Raw genomic sequence first — 17,866 nt, forward strand, 5'->3', positions numbered from 1 at the left:
TTTTGGTTGCCCTCCTCTGGACCCGTTCCTAACACTGATCTGACTTCTCTCCTGTGTGTAATTTTTGATGGGCACTCAGACCTACTTTCCTGGTGAAGCTCTTTCCACATTCCACGCACTGAAAGGGGTTTTCTCCTGTATGAATTCTTTGATGGGAGGTGAAACTTATTTTCCAGGTGAAGCTCTTTCCACATTCCAAGCACTTAAAGGGTTTCTCCCCTGTATGAATCCTTTGACGGGAAGTGAGTGTGGAGCTGTTAATGAATCTCTTTCCACATTCCAGGCACTGAAAGGGGTTTTCTCCTGTATGAATTCTTTGATGGGAAGTGAGAATTGTTACGATAATGAAGCAATGCAGCTGCAAAGTCCTAGCTTCAAGTGTAAACATGATGGGAATGTTGGGACTGCTGTGGGAACAGAGGGGCCGTCATTTCTCAGTGCGCAGCACCGGAATTACCTCACAGAGTAATATGAGCTGTACAGGATGTACAGGGTGTGTTTGTAACAACACTGCTGGAAAATGGAGAGAGAAGTCACGTTTTCTGTAATGCTGCAAAGACAGAAATAAAGGCATGTAAATACATTTCTGTCTATCTCTTTCCCCTGCCCGGGGGGGGGGGGCAGGAAAGAGGGGTGTGTTCTTCTCACGTTTGAGAAGAATCGCCGATCGAGAGCTTGCCTGCGTCTGCTGGGGAATGCAGCCAGGAAGGTCATCAGGGAATTAAGCCTGCAATTCTGGACTGCATCAATAGGAGTATTGCATCTAGATCAAGGGAAGTAATAGTGCCACTGTATTCTGCTCTGGTCAGACCCCACCTGGAGTACTGTGTCCAGTTCTGGGCACCACAGTTCAAGAAGGACACTGACAAACTGGAACGTGTCCAGAGGAGGGCAACCAAAATGGTCAAAGGCCTGGAAACGATGCCTTATGAAGAACGGCTAAGGGAGCTGGGCATGTTTAGCCTGGAGAAGAGGAGGTTAAGGGGTGATATGATAGCCATGTTCAAATATATAAAAGGATGTCACATAGAGGAGGGAGAAAGGTTGTTTTCTGCTGCTCCACAGAAGCAGACACGGAGCAATGGATCCAAACTACAAGAAAGAAGATTCCACCTAAACATTAGGAAGAACTTCCTGACAGTAAGAGCTGTTCGACAGTGGAATTTGCTGCCAAGGAGTGTGGTGGAGTCTCCTTCTTTGGAGGTCTTTAAGCAGAGGCTTGACAACCATATGTCAGGAGTGCTCTGATGGTGTTTCCTGCTTGGCAGGGGGTTGGACTCGATGGCCCGTGTGGTCTCTTCCAACTCTATGATTCTATGATTCAAGCCGGGGTGCCTGGACTGCTGCCAGCTTCTTATGAGAAGGGCTTGAATCCCAACAAGAATTTCTTTCCTGGTGAAGCTCTTTCCGCACTCCAAGCACTGATAAGGTTTCTCCCCTGTATGAATCCTTTGATGGGAAGTGAGATGGGCACTCTGATTGAAGCTCTTTCCGCATTCCACTCACTGAAAGGTTTTCTCCCATGTATGAATCCTTTGATGGGAAGTGAAATGGGCCCTCTGATTGAAGCTCTTTCCACATTCCAAGCACTGATAGGGTTTCTGCCCCGTATGAATTCTTTGATGGACAGTGAGACCTTCTTTCCTGGTGAAGCTCTTTCCACATTCCAGGCACTGATAGGGGTTTTCCCCTGTATGAATTCTTTGATGGGAAGTGAAACTTATTTTCCAGGTGAAGCTCTTTCCACATTCCAAGCACTTAAAGGGTTTCTCCCCTGTATGAATTCTTTGATGGGAAGTGAGTGTGGCGCTGTTAATGAATCTCTTTCCACATTCCAGGCACTGAAAGGGGTTTTCTCCTGTATGAATTCTTTGATGGGAAGTGAGACTTTCTTTCCTGGTGAAGCTGTTTCCACACTCCAAGCACTGATAGGGTTTCTCCCCTGTATGAATCCTTTGATGGGCAGTGAGATGGGAGCCCTGACTGAAGCTCTTTCCACATTCCATGCACTGATATGGTTTCTCCCCTGTATGAATTCTACGATGGCAAGTGAGATCGTGGCTGTGACTGAAGCTCTTTCCACACTCCAAGCACTGATATGGTTTCTCGCCTGTATGAATTCTTTGATGGGAGGTGAGAGACGAGCTATCAGTGAAGCTCTTTCCACATTCAACACACTGATAGGGTTTCTCCCCTGTATGAATTCTTTGATGGGAAGTGAGATTGTAGCCGTGGCTGAAACTCTTTCCACATTCCACACACTGATAGGGGTTATCTCCTGTATGAATTCTTTGATGGACAGTGAGACCTTCTTTCCTGGTGAAGCTCTTTCCACACTCCAAGCAGTGATGTGGTTTCTCCCCTGTATGAATTCTTTGATGGGAGGTGAGAGAGGACCTATCAGTGAAGCTCTTTCCACATTCCACGCACTGATAGGGTTTTTCTCCTGTGTGAATTCTTTGATGGACAGTGAGACTTTCTTTCCTGGTGAAGCTCTTTCCACACTCCAAGCAATGATGTGGTTTCTCCCCTGTATGAATTCTTTGATGGGACGTGAGAGAGGACCTATCAGTGAAGCTCTTTCCACATTCCACGCACTGATAGGGTTTTTCTCCTGTGTGAATTCTTTGATGGACAGTGAGACTTTCTTTCCTGTTGAAGCTCTTTCCACATTCCAAGCACTTATAGAGTTTCTCCCCTGTATGAATCCTTTGATGGGAAGTGAGATTTTCTTTTTTTTTACCGAAGCTCTTTCCACATTCCACGCACTGAAAGGGTTTCTCCCCTGTATGAATCCTTTGATGGGAAGTGAGATTTTCTTTCCAGGTGAAGCTCTTTCCACACTCCAAGCACTGATAGGGTTTTTCTCCTGTGTGAATTCTTTGATGGGAAGTGAAACTGCTTTTTTTGCTGAAGCTCTTTCCACATTCCATGCACTGATAGGGTTTTCCCCCTGTATGAATTCTTTGATGGGAAGTGAAACTGCTTTTTTTGCTGAAGCTCTTTCCACATTCCACACACTGAAAGGGTTTCTCCCCTGTATGAATCCTTTGATGGGAAGTGAGATGGGAACTCTGACTGAAGCTCTTTCCACATTCCACGCACTGAAAGGGTTTCTCCCCTGTATGAATCCTTTGATGGGAAGTGAGATTTTCTTTCCAGGTGAAGCTCTTTCCACACTCCAAGCACTGAAAGGGTTTCTCCCCTGTATGAATTCTTTGATGGGAAGTGAAACTTATTTTCCGGCTGAACCTCTTTCCACATTCCAAGCACTGATACGGTTTCTCCCCTTTATGATTTCTCTGATGGACAGTGAGACTTTCTTTCCAGGTGAAGCTCTTTCCACATTCCAAGCACTGATAGGGTTTGTCCCCTGTATGAATTCTTTGATGGGAAGTGAAATGGGCCCTCTGATTGAAGCTCTTTCCGCATTCCAAGCACTGATAGGGTTTGTCCCCTGTATGAATCCTTTGATGGGAAGTGAGCTTAACCCTCTGATTGAAGCTCTTTCCACACTCTAAGCAGTGATAGGGTTTTCCCCCTGTATGAATTCTTTGATGTGCAGTGAGATGGGAGCCCTGACTGAAGCTCTTTCCACATTCCACGCAGTGATATGGTTTCTCCCCTGTATGAATTCTACGATGGGAAGTGAGATTGTGGCTGTGACTGAAGCTCTTTCCACACTCCAAGCAATGGTAGGGTTTCTCTTTTGTATGAATTCTTTGATGGGCAGCAAAACTCTGTTTCCAGCTGAAGCTCTTTCCACATTCCAAGCACTGATAGGGTTTCTTCTGAAGTGGATTTCTTTGATGGGAAGTGGAATGGGAGCTCTGACTGAAGCCCTCTCCACAGTCTGAATCCTGATATGGCTCCTCCACTGTGTGGATTTCGTTGTGGTCTCCCTTGTTCTTCATTTCCAATTCATCACCACCTGAAACTAAGAGGCAAACGGATTAGAGTCTCAGGAAGAAGTGCAGTCCCAAATTATGGAATAATGCTAATTAATGCTTGGGACAGGGGAAGTACTGAAGGGAGTTGGATGTTATAATGTTCCTTTTGTTCTGTAAAAACATCTAGTTTCGTATACAAATCAAGTTGAATATTAGATGTTTTCTCTCTCAGGTGTTTAAAAGTACAGCTTAACCTGGTACTGTCATTTTGTTCAAATTTAAATATGGATCTGTACTATCTTCATAAATAAAATGTGCTTTTATTGAAAAAGGTGGTCAATGCGGGAAAGTTCCCTGTTAAAATTAAGATATATTCAATATGCTAAGTTGTTCAGTATGCAGTAATAAATCTAAACAAATTTTAAGAGCTGGAGAAATATTTGGGAAGATTGACTCTGGACTGACTTGGTCGTAGTCAGCTGCCTTGTGGTGGGCGATGTAAGAGTAGGGGAATAAAAATGGCAAACGTGAACTTCTTGTCATGTGACAAAGACGCATGAGAGCAGAAGCAGCAAAGCAGGCTGGGAAGTGCTGGGACTGCACAATCATTTGGGCCTACTAAAGTTATTCAGGCCTAACTGCTAACTGTTGAGTCACTCTGGCATGTGACTTAGCAGCCATTTTCTCTGTGTGTTCTCTGAAAGATTTCAGTCAGAGTCACTCTGCCTCAGTTGTGAGCAGAGTCAGTATGGAATCTCAGTCAACCTGTTTGGAACCATGTTGTTTATGAAGAAGTTTATTTTCTGCGCGTCACTTCTATGTGCTGAAAAACACTTTTCGTATATTGAACAAATGTGTGTAGCAGCTGCCAAATTTAAATTTATTTAGTGGCTAAAAGTTTAATTATGATGTGCATCACCTTAAACCAATTTGGATGTTTTCTTAAATTCTCGACATCACAGAATGCAGCAGAAACTTGTCATATCAGTATTATTAGTATTATTCAAGTTTCCTTACAGTCATACAGCAGGTTACATAGGCTTCAGGTTACAGACTCCGCTAACCTAGAAATAGCACCTCAGGTTAAGAACTTTTCTTCAGGATGAGAACAGAAATCGTGCTCTGGCAGCGCAGCGGCAGCAGGACGCCCTATTAGCTAAAGTGGGGCTTCAGGTTAAGAACAGTTTCAGGTTAAGAATGGACCTACGAAATGAATTAAGTTCTTAACCCAAAGTACCACTGTACTTAAATGTTACATTTTTGTGAGAAGTTACAGGGGAAGAGGCAGGGGGCCTTCTCGATAGGGGAACCCACCCTGTGGAACGCCCCACCCCATCAGATGTCAAGGAAATAACTATGCAACTCTTAGAGGACTTCTGAAGGCACCTCTGTATTGGGAAGTTTTTAATGTTTGATGTTTTATTATGTTTTTCTATTTGTTGGCTGGGCCACACAGTCAGATGGGCAGGGTAAAAATAATAAAATTATCATTATTGTTACTACAGGGTTCACTGCCTGAGATTCAAAAAGCCTGGCTCTGTTTTGGGATGGAGTTTGTTTGGTTCAGTCGTGGAATCTGTGCCATCTCCAATGTCAAGCGACTCTTTGGTCAACCAGAGAGAGACAGAAGCAAGAACAAAAGCAGGAAACTTGACTGAAGCTACTTCAACACCTCAAATCACTCTGAATCCTATATTTAAGAAGGCCTGGGCAGTTCAGACAGCCTGATCGTGGTTTTAAACGACGGAACTGGAGGAAGAATATTCACAGGGAAAACAATCAATAGCCATCCCTCCGAGGTTTGCTGTGGGAGTGTTAACATCCCAGGTGCTGTGGGTGGCGCTGTTGAGCCCCATCGAAATATCAGAGGTTCGTCACATAGAGAGATGTCTTGCATTACAAAACAGATAGGATGATCCAATAGGGAGCCTTACCGAGAGAGTCCAAGATCCCACGATTCTCCTCCATGACTTCCTTATGCAGAGCTCTCTGGTCAGGATCCAGCAACGCCCACTCCTCGTCTGTGAAATGGACAGCCACATCTTCAAAGCACACTGGACCCTAACAGAACAGGAAAAAGGCTGTCCTCTTAGAGAACATTCCCTTGGCTCTGTTGTTTTCTACAGCGGCCAGACCCCTCTCTGCCTTCCTCATCCCTCCTCTCTCCTGCTGCAGCTTCTGCCTCGGAGTCTGGGCTGCTCTCTGCCCCAGACTCCCTCTGCTCCCTCAGCCCTCTTCCCTCTCCAGATTCAGACTCCTCCTCCTCCTCCTCCTCCTCCTCCTCCCAGTCGGCTCCCTCTTCTCTGGCTCCTCCCACCATTCCTCTGCATCCAAGCAGTCCTTCCCCACAAGGCTCCTTCCCCCTACCTGATCTGGGTCCACAGCTGCTGCCTCCCCTCCACCACCATGAAAAGATGAAGGAGCAGGTCTTGGTGGCATCATTCCGTCACCTGGGAGAGACCAAGGGAAGTGGAAACCGTGAGCGCCTGCTTCTCTCCGAGGTGAAACAGTGCATCTCTAAGTACAGATGGGGCTTCGTCCAAGTCTCCCCTGCTAGCTTCCGGTTCCGCTCTGCCTTAATGGAGGCAGCGGGAGATCGTTGGCAAAGGAAAAACAAGGATGACTGAGGGTAATTCTCCTTGCAAGTTGCCCCCAGGGACAGGGGGGAATGGGGTTCACTCCCAGTTTGTCTCGGTATCTGGCTCCAGCATGGATTGCGGGAGGCAGGGAGGCGCTGAGTGCAAAAGCCCTTCGCCTGCCGAAAACCCTCCTTCGCTGCCACTAAGAAGCAGAGGTTCTCCTGTCAATTAGAGCTCAATTTGGACTAATGTGCAGGCGTTGCTGGAAGAGATGAGATCATAAACTGCGGAACTGAACCAGCTGCAAGGTCTTTAAGGTTTGAATTTGAGAATAAACTTCATTTGCTGCAAAAGACAGTGAGTGGGGGGAGGGGAGCCTTTGGCTTCTGTATATCAAGTTTTCTTCTCTACACTAATGAATTGGCAGCCCCCCATTGGATACTAGTTCAAAATACATATGTACAGGTGAACAGGGATGAAACTGGATTACAAATATGGAATATAACATCAAATGGAACTGTGTGTGTAAAAACAAGAAGGAAAAAGGGAGGGAAGCTCTATTTTGCAAAATGTTTACAATGGAAAATTAGAGCTGACTCTTCCCCATCCTTTATTATATACAGACTGAACTTGGAATTTAATTTAATTGGATAAATGCACATTTATCTTCGGCCAGACAGAGGGATGTAAGGAATCTGAAAGTTGTGAGGGAGCTGATAAGGTTGATTACTGAGTCAATTGTAGTTTCACCGATCCCTCTCCGTCCCAGGCGGAGAAGAAAAATGGCGAAACGAGGTTATTTATTTGGACATTTTGATTTTTGAAGCTGCTGTTAAAGTTGCCAAACAACGAAGCACAGGACAGAGCGATGGAGAATTTCTGAAACCACAATGGGATATTAGCTCCGTCCAAGGAATAATGGAGAACAGCAACAACCAGGAAAAGATAGACAGAACATTTTACAAGGACAGGAAGAAACATTACAAACAGAAAGATTGCCACACATGGGAAGAGTAAGGATATCGCTGGAGTGCCTCACTTGTAGTTTTATATATTATTTGTATAAAGGATTCTTATCTTGACAGAAGAGTAATTGAAAATAATAAGATTTTGGAATGCAGAAATCAAGAAAATCACCAAACCATCGGTTTTAGCATGCGGGGGGCCACCTATATTATATAATTTGATATCTTAAAGATTGATATTAGTAATTGTATTCTAATTTCGCATTGTTATAATGAGGCTATTATAGAACTGTAATTGTAAACTAATCAAATTACTATTTTAAATGTCTCCCCTGCTGAGTACATTTGTACATTTGTACCCATTTCATATAATAGTTGTGCAAAAATACATCTCCCCCCCCCCCGAGCTCTGGGCTCCAGGTGTCTTCCCCCAAAAGATGCAAAGAAATCACAGATTAGTTTCAAAACCAAGAGAATGTGACAAAACGGGGGGGAAAACACTCCTTCCTCCTTACCCAGAGGCCTCACTCTGGCGTCCAACCGAGTCTTCTCTGCCTCCGAAGAATCAAGACCCATTTCTGCCAAAAGATCCTTCCTCTGAAACAGCAGCAAGGATTCAAAACAGAGAATGGGGAGAAGGGTTAGAAAAGGAACGGCAGAGGCAAGGGCTTTCGGGGGACAGAGGTGAAAGCTGCTTCCTGCTTCTGCTAGACTGGGGTCTGGGGTTGGCTGCCAGGACCATGAAACATTGGTCCTCAAGGATCTTCACTGGCTCCCAGAACGTTTCCCAGCACAATTCAAAGTGTTGGTGCTGAACCTTAAAGCCCTAAACGGCCTCAAAGGCCCACTATACCCAAAGGAGCGTCTCCATGAACTGAGGTCCAGTTCCGAGGGTCTTCTGCCGATTCCCTCCCTGTGATAAGTGAAGTTACAGGGAACCAGGCAGAAGACCATCTCCGCAGCGGCCCCCACCCTGGGGAATGCCCTCCCATCAGGTGATAAGGAGATAAGAAAATGCATAATTTTTAGAAGACATCTGATGTCTTCTTATGCTTTGATATGTGCTGGAAGCCACATGGGTGTAGGATTAATAATAATAATAATATGAAGAAGCAGAAGCAGAAGAAGATCTGTTCCTAGATGCTTTCCAAAAAAGGATGGGCCATTAGGAAATGATTTGGGAATACTCTCCCTCCTCTTTGGAGCCCCTGGGGAGTATCCAGAGGAAAGTCTCTCTCACCTGCTGCTCTGCCTGCTTCCTCTCCTCTGCCTGACTCAGGAGGAAACCTTCGGCCAGGGCCACCGCCTGGGAACTGGTCTCCGCTCCGCATTCCCTCACCCAGTTCTCCATCTCCAGAGGAAGGACAGCCAGGAACTGCTCCAAGATCACCAGGTCCAGCATCTGAGCTTTCGTGTGCCTTTCTGGCTTCAGCCATCGACAGCAAAGGTGGTAGAGTTGGCTGCAAACCTCTCGGGGTCCTTTGGCCTCCTGGAAGCAGAACTGCCTGAGCTGCTGGCTCTGCACTTCTGAGCAAAGGGTGTCCTCCTCACCTGGGTTCTTCTGCACGGAGTTTTCCCAGAATTCCCCACTGCTCCCCGTTTCCATGGCATGGCCTCTTCCTGCTTCAGGGCCAGCTGAGTCTTGCTCATCCATCTGGGCTCTCCGGAAGTCTCCAAGAGATCGGAAGGAGCCCCTTGGTCCTCTGCCAAGTTCTGTGGCTACTAATGCGAGGTGCAGAAAATCGTATGAATCAAACACACTATTCTATTGTAAGATGAAGAGGAGAAGAAGAATGTTTCCTGAGGAAGCGTGGCTGAGTCTTGCTAGGAACCAGGGCTGGATTGCACCACAGCTCAGACTCCAGGCTGTCTGGGGGGAAAAGGGGGAGGGAGAAGTCATAACTGTGAATGACAAGTGAGTCATTTGTATCAAGTCATTTGTATCAAGTGTAATCTGGAACCAGGGCTGGATTGCACCACAGCTCAGATTCCAAGCTGTATGGGGGGGGGAAGGGGGAGGGAGAAGTCATAACTGTGAGTGACAAGTGAGTGTAATCTGGAGCCAGGGAACAGTGGGGGTCCCTCCCAACCCCACTTCATAGTCCAGAGCTTCACCCCAACCCAGCCATATCTGCTTGGGTGGCTTGGTGAACAGCAGGGCTTATCCATCTGGGCTCCCAGGAAGTCTCCAAGAGATTGGAAGGAGCTGCTTGGTCCTCTGCCAAGTTCTGTGTGTCCTAATGCAAGCTCCAGCAAATCCTATGAATCAAACACATTCTTCTATTATAATATCAAAGCACAGCCAAGAGAAGAAGAATGTTCCCTGAGCAAGTGTAGGGAGAGGAGGAGGAGGGAGAAGTCATAACTGTGAATGACAAGTGAGTCATTTGTATGAAGTGTAATTTGGAGCCAGGGCAACAGTGGGGGTCCCTCCCAACCCCACTTCATAGTCCAGAGCTTCACCCCAACCCAGCCATATCTGCTTGGGTGGCTTGGTGAGCAGCAGGGCCCATGTCTAGCTCCAGACACCATCCCTTTGGCACAGACAGGATGTGGCCATGGGACTTCCTGCTCTGAATCCGAGGGGACGGTGGCAAGGCCCTCTGGGTGGAACTGCCCTGGAAGACGCCTCGGAAACTGGCCCAAATGCAGCGGTTGGGTTCTCAACTGGGTTCCCTCTTTTACTAATGGCATTTCTATCCCACCTTTTCTCCAACAGGCTCCAGGTGGGGTCCGGGACTGGACCCAAGAGGAATGCTGGAGACCCCCTTCCCTTTGCAGAAGGTCATAGTTCAGAGGCTGCAGAGGGGAGAAGCTGGGAAATATTGGGAGAGCAGCAGGAGGAAGCAGCAGCAGCAGCACCAGGGGAGAGAAAACAAAATATTTGTGTGTTACTGTGACAAATACCAATTTATGTTGTTTCAAAATAGTTTTGTGCTGAACTTAAAGCATATGTGTCAAGATGGGAGATGCCAAAATATTGACCTCCTTTTTTATGGCAGGGAAAATGCCAAGTTAAACTGAGGGTTCTTGCAAGATGCCAAGGAAAGAGAAGCAGGACGCGAATCTCCTTTCTGTCTGTGCGCTTAGGGAGATGACTTGGCTGCCCCCTTTCGTCTGTCTCCTTTCCAACAGGAACAAGATCCATGGGAAGAAAGGCAAAGAAGGGGCAATAGAAGAGAGAGAGCCCCCCCCCGGCCAAGCCAGAGAGTTTGTGCAGGAGGCCGAGAGACCCTCGGAGACCCCGCCCAGCTGCCCCCCCCCGGAGCCTGAAAGAGCCCATGCCTGGAGGTCCCCCCACCCCACCCCCACCCCCTCCCGGGCCGAGCCGAGCCGGGTCCTGGGCAGGAGGAGGAAGAGGAAAGCCCAGGAGCCCGGAGTTTACCTCCGCGTCGCGGGGCGGGGAGTTCCGCAGGCTTCCCCCGAGAGGAGCCCCACCCGAGCCCGGCAGGCAGGCAGGCAGGCAGGCAGGCGAGGGCCAGGCCGGAAGGGACGTCAGGGGGGGAGGGGGAGGGGGAGGAGCAGCGGCCCGCCTTCCTCCCTGTCCTCTCTAGGAAGCCAGCTCGGCGCCCCTTAACCCTTCTCTCTCCCGCGTCGCGCCGGCGCAGAGCTGCTCCCTCGGAGGGGAAGGGGCCGCCCTGGGGCCGGGGCGCGTGTGCGTGGGAAGGGGGAAGCCGTGTCCCGGAGGAGGGCTCCGGGACTGCGAAGGGGCCTCTAGGAGGGGGGCTCTGGGCGGGTCTGGGGGGGCAATGAGCCCTGTCCCAGCAAGAGGGGGGCCTGGGGGGGCCTGGGAGGGTGCGGGGGCCGCTGGGCCGGGAAGAAGCCGGACCCAGAACCCGGGACTGGGCGCGTGTGCGTGGGAAGGGGGAAGCCGTGTCCCGGAGGAGGAGCCCCTCGCTCTGCCTGGGGCTCCGGGACTGCGAAGGGGCCTCTAGGAGGGGGGCTCTGGGCGGGTCTGGGGGGGCAATGAGCCCTGTTCCAGCAAGAGGGGGGGCCTGGGAGGGTGCGGGGGCCGCTGGGCCGGGAAGAAGCCGGACCCAGAACCCGGGACTGGGCGCGTGTGCGTGGGAAGGGGGAAGCCGTGTCCCGGAGGAGGGCTCCGGGACTGCGAAGGGGCCTCTAGGAGGGGGGCTCTGGGCGGGTCTGGGGGGGCAATGAGCCCTGTCCCAGCCTGGGAGGGTGCGGGGGCCGCTGGGCCGGGAAGAAGCCGGACCCAGAACCCGGGACTGGGCGCGTGTGCGTGGGAAGGGGGAAGCCGTGTCCCGGAGGAGGGCTCCGGGACTGCGAAGGGGCCTCTAGGAGGGGGGCTCTGGGCGGGTCTGGGGGGGCAATGAGCCCTGTCCCAGCAAGAGGGGGGCCTGGGGGGCCTGGGAGGGTGCGGGGGCCGCTGGGCCGGGAAGAAGCCGGACCCAGAACCCGGGACTGGGCGCGTGTGCGTGGGAAGGGGGAAGCCGTGTCCCGGAGGAGGGCTCCGGGACTGCGAAGGGGCCTCTAGGAGGGGGGCTCTGGGCGGGTCTGGGGGGGCAATGAGCCCTGTCCCAGCAAGAGGGGGGGCCTGGGAGGGTGCGGGGGCCGCTGGGCCGGGAAGAAGCCGGACCCAGAACCCGGGACTGGGCGCGTGTGCGTGGGAAGGGGGAAGCCGTGTCCCGGAGGAGGGCTCCGGGACTGCGAAGGGGCCTCTAGGAGGGGGGCTCTGGGCGGGTCTGGGGGGGCAATGAGCCCTGTCCCAGCAAGAGGGGGGCCTGGGGGGGCCTGGGAGGGTGCGGGGGCCGCTGGGCCGAGAAGAAGCCGGACCCAGAACCCGGGACTGGGCGCGTGTGCGTGGGAAGGGGGAAGCCGTGTCCCGGAGGAGGGCTCCGGGACTGCGAAGGGGCCTCTAGGAGGGGGGCTCTGGGCGGGTCTGGGGGGGCAATGAGCCCTGTCCCAGCAAGAGGGGGGCCTGGGGGGGCCTGGGAGGGTGCGGGGGCCGCTGGGCCGAGAAGAAGCCGGACCCAGAACCCGGGACTGGGCGCGTGTGCGTGGGAAGGGGGAAGCCGTGTCCCGGAGGAGGGCTCCGGGACTGCGAAGGGGCCTCTAGGAGGGGGGCTCTGGGCGGGTCTGGGAGGGCAATGAGCCCTGTCCCAGCAAGAGGGGGGCCTGGGGGGGCCTGGGAGGGTGCGGGGGCCGCTGGGCCGAGAAGAAGCCGGACCCAGAACCCGGGACTGGGCTCGTGTGCGTGGGAAGGGGGAAGCCGTGTCCCGGAGGAGGAGCCCCTCTCTCTGCCTGGGGCTCCGGGACTGCGAAGGGGCCTCTAGGAGGGGGGCTCTGGGCGGGTCTGGGGGGGCAATGAGCCCTGTCCCAGCAAGAAGGGGGCCTGGGAGGGTGTGGGGGCCGCTGGGCCGGGAAGAAGCCGGACCCAGAACCCGGGACTGGGCGCGTGTGCGTGGGAAGGGGGAACCCGTGTCCCGGAGGAGGAGCCCCTCGCTCTGGCTGGCTGGGGGGGCTGCGGGGGAGAAGCATGCATAGGGCACCTGGAGCCCCTGGAGAAGAAAGGGGGATGGAAGTGCCACCGACAAGGAAATAAAGAGCAGCAGGAAAAGACCACACAAAAAGCAAGAACCTTAGTCCACAGATTAAGTTTTATTCAGACCCAGAAGAGAAAAAAGCAGCAGGAAGCGCAGGGTCTCCAAGATGCAGCGTAGCCTCTTTCCCTTAAAAGAAGTCATTCAACCCAACAATCGGCAAAGAGGCATTGAATGGACTTTTTCAGTGGCAAGGGGGACAAGGAAACCCATCGCAGCAGGCCTGTGTTGTGAAGCATCAGGAGAAGAGATTTCTGTCCATCTCAAGAGCAACAAGAATGTCTTCCTTCCCACCCTTGGCTTGAGAAGGAAAACTCTGCAAGTGTTTGGCTCCAGGGTCCCTTGAGAGAGAGTTGCCAAGAGGAAGGAATAGGGGGTCCTGCAAGGAGAGGATGAGGGGAAAAGCCCCTTTTCTAGGGGTGGGGGAGAGGGATGGGGCTCCCGGGTCAAGAGAGCACCTTGTATCCCGGCACTGAAAAGACACCCTCCCGACACACACACACTTGGTGGCATCTCCTTTGGGCAAGGGGTCAAAACATCGTTCCAACTTGAAAACCACCTCCAGGACCAGCCCCCCTCAATGGGCTTTGGACTACAACTCCCAACCGGGCCTGCCAGCAGAAGGCAGGGGGGATGGAAACAGCCGGCCAAAAGGTCCGGCCAGCTCCAGAGGCGACCCAAGGCTGCTCTCCAACGGGGCGCTGCTCCAGGCATCTGAGTTGCCCAGTTCAAGGGAGCTGGCGGGACTAAGAACCGGGGATCCTGAATTGCAGGGGGTGGACTAGATGAGCCTGGAGTGTCCCCTTCCAGGATTCCTCATCTGGCTGCCAATGCCACGGCTGGAATGTCTCCCAAAACTGCCCCCCCTTTCACAAGGAGCTCTCCCCCCCCCCCCCGCGTCTTAAACTACCCTTTGACTGGCAACCATCTCCAATCTCCTTGCTGGACAATCCCAACCAAAGGTGCATTAGATTCTCTGAAATCTACTCAGGAGTCCTGTAGTGACTTCATGCTCTTTATTGCAGCTTGTAAAGCAGTGATTTAATTGCACCCCAAAGCTCAGGCTGTTAAATAGATTATTTACAAAATTAGTCCCATCTGATTGGCTGATTCTGCTTCCCTCCTGGAGCCTGATTGGTCTTTTCCTTTTGCAAGCCAATCAGTTGTTGCATTCTAGGATCCTACTTGCCTTTTGTTCTAGGATCCCCTAGAACAAAATTCCCCTCCCCTCCAAAATTCCCCTCCCCTCCCCTCTCCCTCCCTTCCTGGTTCTGCCTCCCTTACCCGCTCCTCCTGCTCTATGGGCCTCACCCTTCTGCTATCCCCTTGGGATTCCTCTGTCCAGCCCTCCTTGCAGTTCCCCCCCAGGAATCATCACAGCAGTTGATCACAGTGGTGATGCCAAGCTTTCCCCCCTTTGTTAGCACCTCGTATAACACGGGACCAGTCGCCCTGGTGACTGTGGCAGGTACCCATGCCAAGCCCTCCCCAAAGTTCTTTGCGTACACTGGGTCGCGGAGCTGGAAGGTCCGGGGGTTCCTACCTTCCCCCACTTGGGGGATCTGGGCAGGACTCCTTTCAGGTCTGGCAGTATTTAAGCCAGGCCTCTATCTCCCCATCAATTCCTGGCCACCACACATAGCTCAAGGGCCTCACTACCCCTGGGTGTGTTTCATGTAGGACTGTGAGGACCTTTTCACGCAGAGGCTGGGCAACGACCACCCTGCTTCCCCGTAACAGGCATCCCATGTGGACTGGCCACTTGTGTTTGCAGGTTGTATAGCCTGCAAATTCCAGCCCAGGGTTGCTACTGGGCCATCCCCGCCACACCCAGTCCAGGAGATGACCCTGTCCTTCATGGAGTGGCGTGCTACTTCCAGCACCTGAATGGGGCGGTCAGGAAGCTGTTCCAGGCTCATGACCTCATGTGCGGGTGCTGGGTCAGGTCCGGTCTCAGGTAGTAGCAGTCTGCTGAGGGCGTCCGCGTGGCCCATTGCCTTCCCAGGCTGGTGGACTGGGTATACTGGTAGCCGGTGAGGAAAATCAACCACCTGAGGACGCAGGGTGACAGTATTTGAGGGGTCTGCTTCTCGGGTGTGCATATGCCAAGCAGCGACTTGTGGTCGGTCACAACGGTAAAGGGGCGCCCATACAAGAAATCGTGAAATTTCTTTACTCCCTTCACAATTGCCAGGCCCTCTTTGTCTATTTGCGGATAGTTCCTCTGGGCTGTGGAGAGGGTCTGGGAAAAGTAAGCCACCGGCACCTCTCTTCCATCCGGAAGTTGGTGCCCTAGTACAGCACCGACACCATAGGGCGAGGTGTCGCATGCCAGTACCACCGGCAACCTCTCGTCAAAGTGCACCAGGATTCAAGACGAGCAGATCTTTGACTGCTTGGAACGCAGCCTCATGGCACTTGTCCCCACACCCACGGGGCCCGCTTATCTAAGTCTGTCTAGGGGCTCCGCTACTGCTGCCTTGTGGGGTAAGAAGGCATGGTAAAAGTTCAATAGTCCCAAGAAGGCTTGGAGTTCCGCCTTACCCTTAGGTGCAGGGGCGTCGCAAATAGCCCTCATCTTGTCCCCGGTCAGGTGGACTCTGTCTGCGTCCACCGTAAATCCTAGAAAAAGCACCTGTTGAACTCCTAGCAGACACTTTTCCTGCTTCACCTTGAGGCTGGCCATCTGAAAACAGTGCAGGACGGTGCGGAGTGTGTCCCCGCGTGGCCCCGGTGATCAACACATCATCAAAGAAGAGTGTGACACCCGGAATTCCTTTGAGGAGAGAGTCCATTGGATTTTGGAATATGCCTGGGGCCACACGGACGCCAAATTGCAGCCCCTTGACACGGAACGGGCCCCTGTGCGTTACAATTGTCTGTGCCTCCACAGTGGCCTCGTCCACTGACAACTGCTGATAGGCCTGGGCCAGGGCCAGCTTGCCAAAAATCTTAGACCCCGCCAGGGTGGCAAGGATGGGCTTGACGGGTGTGATGATTGGGGTTTCCCAAGGGGCATTAGGCTAGAGCACTCCTTGCTCCATGAGCCGGTCGGCGCCAGCGTTCAATGGCGGTCCTAGCCTCGAGCTCCGAGGCAGGACTGCTCTGTGAGTTCGGGTCTTACCCGCTACGGCAAGCGGGGGACCCCTAAAATCACAGGCGCTGAAGCCTGTGAGCAAGGAGATTCGGTGGGCACCTTTGCGCCCCCCGGTATCGTAAAAGAGCCTTTTTAAAGGCTCCGGAGCGGCATCGGGGCGAGCGCGGTGCTGAGGATCGCTACCCAGCTTGCAGAGTGAAGCCGCGTCGCCATTGACGGAGAGCGCCGATTCCTTTCTGAAATTAACGATTGGCAACAACAATACCCGTGAGTAAGAACGGAAATTAAGCAAACGGGACTTTTTAAAATCTAGAAGATTTGGCTGAAAACGGGAGATAAAATTAAGGAAGTCAACCTCCCGGATCTGCATGAGTAACGAAGCAATAAAAAGACTGAGCTGTACTTAAAAGGGAAATTATTTTGAATTTTATCAGACCAGACATCGAAAGGATCCCCCCCCTATAGAGCAGGGGAAGGGGGGGGGGAAATAGAATTAATTCAACCTGTAAAAGAAAGAAAGAGTAACGAACGGGGAAACTTCTGCTGCCGACACTTCTGGCCAGGCTGCCGGAGCAGCGATTGCCTAGAAAAGGAACTGTCAAATGAGCTGTTAAAAGATAGCGGTTACAAAATAAGAGTTATTTGAAACTTTTTAACGGGACTTTGGTGGATTACAGTTTTAATACTATAAAGTGCTACAAAGTAGGGACTTTTGGTTGGACTTGTGCCTTTGGAACTTTCCGTTTCTTTGTAGCTGTTACCTCTATTTGGACACAATTTCTCCCTCTAGAGGGCTTCAGTTGCATTACGGTGTATTCAGCGGGATTTTCCACTTGCAACTTTCCTGTGTGAATGACCTTGAGTTATGAGCAATCCACAGGAAGAAATTTCAACAAGAAGTAAAACAAAGCAGGCTCAAAAACAAGCTAAAAGAGGTTCTATATCAGGAGCAGCAGCTGCACAAGAGAAAACAACAGCAGCATCAATGGATTCAATGACACAGGCTCTGCTCAGAATAAATCAATCTTTAGAAGTACTTACTAAGCAGTCTGCAGAGCTTACTAAACAGTCTACAGAGAACTCTAAGAAACTGACGGAGCTGACAACAAGACTAGACTTGAACACAACGACAATATCATCTAACACAGATTCTATCAACCGTTTAATACAAGAGACTACGGAAACAAGGAAAATAGCTGAGAGTGCCAGGACCACTGCTGAAGAAACCAAGGGAAAATTTGCGCCAATTGCAAAAAAAGTACATGAACATGATGCAGCTTTAGCCCTATTGGAATTGGAAAGGAAAAGTAAGAATCTGAAACTGAGATTGGTACCAGAAGAGGAAGAGGACAAGCTTGGGGAATTCCTTACAGATAAATTTCAAGACTTCTGGAATGACGAGCTAGATGGAGAGGAAGATGAATTTGTAATAACTACAGCCTTTCGGATCGGCAGAAAGCAAGGAAAGAAACCAAGAGATTGTTTAATCACCCTGAGATCAAAGGAACAAAGAGATAAAATATTGAACTTACATTTCCAGAAGGCCTTGGTCATTAAAAATTCTCAGATACAGATCTTCAAGGATATTCCTAAACACTTTTTGGAGGTTAGATCTCAATTTAAAGAATTAGTGGATTTACTGAAACAGAACAATATCCCATTTAGATGGGAATTCCCACAAGGGCTGTCCTTCAACTATAAAGGGAAGAAAATCAAAATAAAAACAAATCAGGATAAAGAACTTTTTCTGGAAAGAAACATAGAGGATCTTCAG

The 17,866-nt window shown here is 51.2% G+C and overlaps 2 protein-coding genes across 6 annotated transcripts in view; both read right to left on the bottom strand.

The window, feature by feature from the left end:
• LOC309345585 (uncharacterized protein) overlaps positions 1 to 17,866 on the bottom strand; it is a 92,285-nt gene that overhangs the window by 20,546 nt on the left and 53,873 nt on the right. The gene's annotated exons all lie outside the window — the stretch shown is intronic.
• Positions 1,411 to 9,314, bottom strand: LOC309345629 (uncharacterized protein). Of its 4 annotated transcripts, XM_081868843.1 has the most exons (7): positions 8,675 to 9,303; positions 7,950 to 8,031; positions 6,258 to 6,340; positions 5,825 to 5,951; positions 3,253 to 3,937; positions 2,984 to 3,000; positions 1,418 to 2,308 (listed from the first exon to the last, which is right to left on the bottom strand). In XM_081868843.1, exons 1-7 carry the CDS (start codon positions 9,086 to 9,088, stop codon positions 1,503 to 1,505), a joined length of 2,214 nt encoding a protein of 737 aa, XP_081724969.1. In that variant the 5' UTR covers positions 9,089 to 9,303; the 3' UTR covers positions 1,418 to 1,502. The 4 variants fall into 4 exon arrangements, with proteins under 4 accessions (XP_081724968.1, XP_081724967.1, XP_081724966.1 ...); XM_081868842.1 differs by having other exon boundaries at positions 1,411 to 2,308; positions 2,984 to 3,931; positions 8,675 to 9,314; XM_081868841.1 differs by lacking the exon at positions 2,984 to 3,000 and having other exon boundaries at positions 1,416 to 2,577; positions 8,675 to 9,306.

This window comes from Podarcis erhardii, assembly GCF_964252035.2.
Source record: "Podarcis erhardii genome assembly, chromosome: 7".
Taxonomy (NCBI): Eukaryota; Metazoa; Chordata; class Lepidosauria; order Squamata; family Lacertidae; genus Podarcis; species Podarcis erhardii.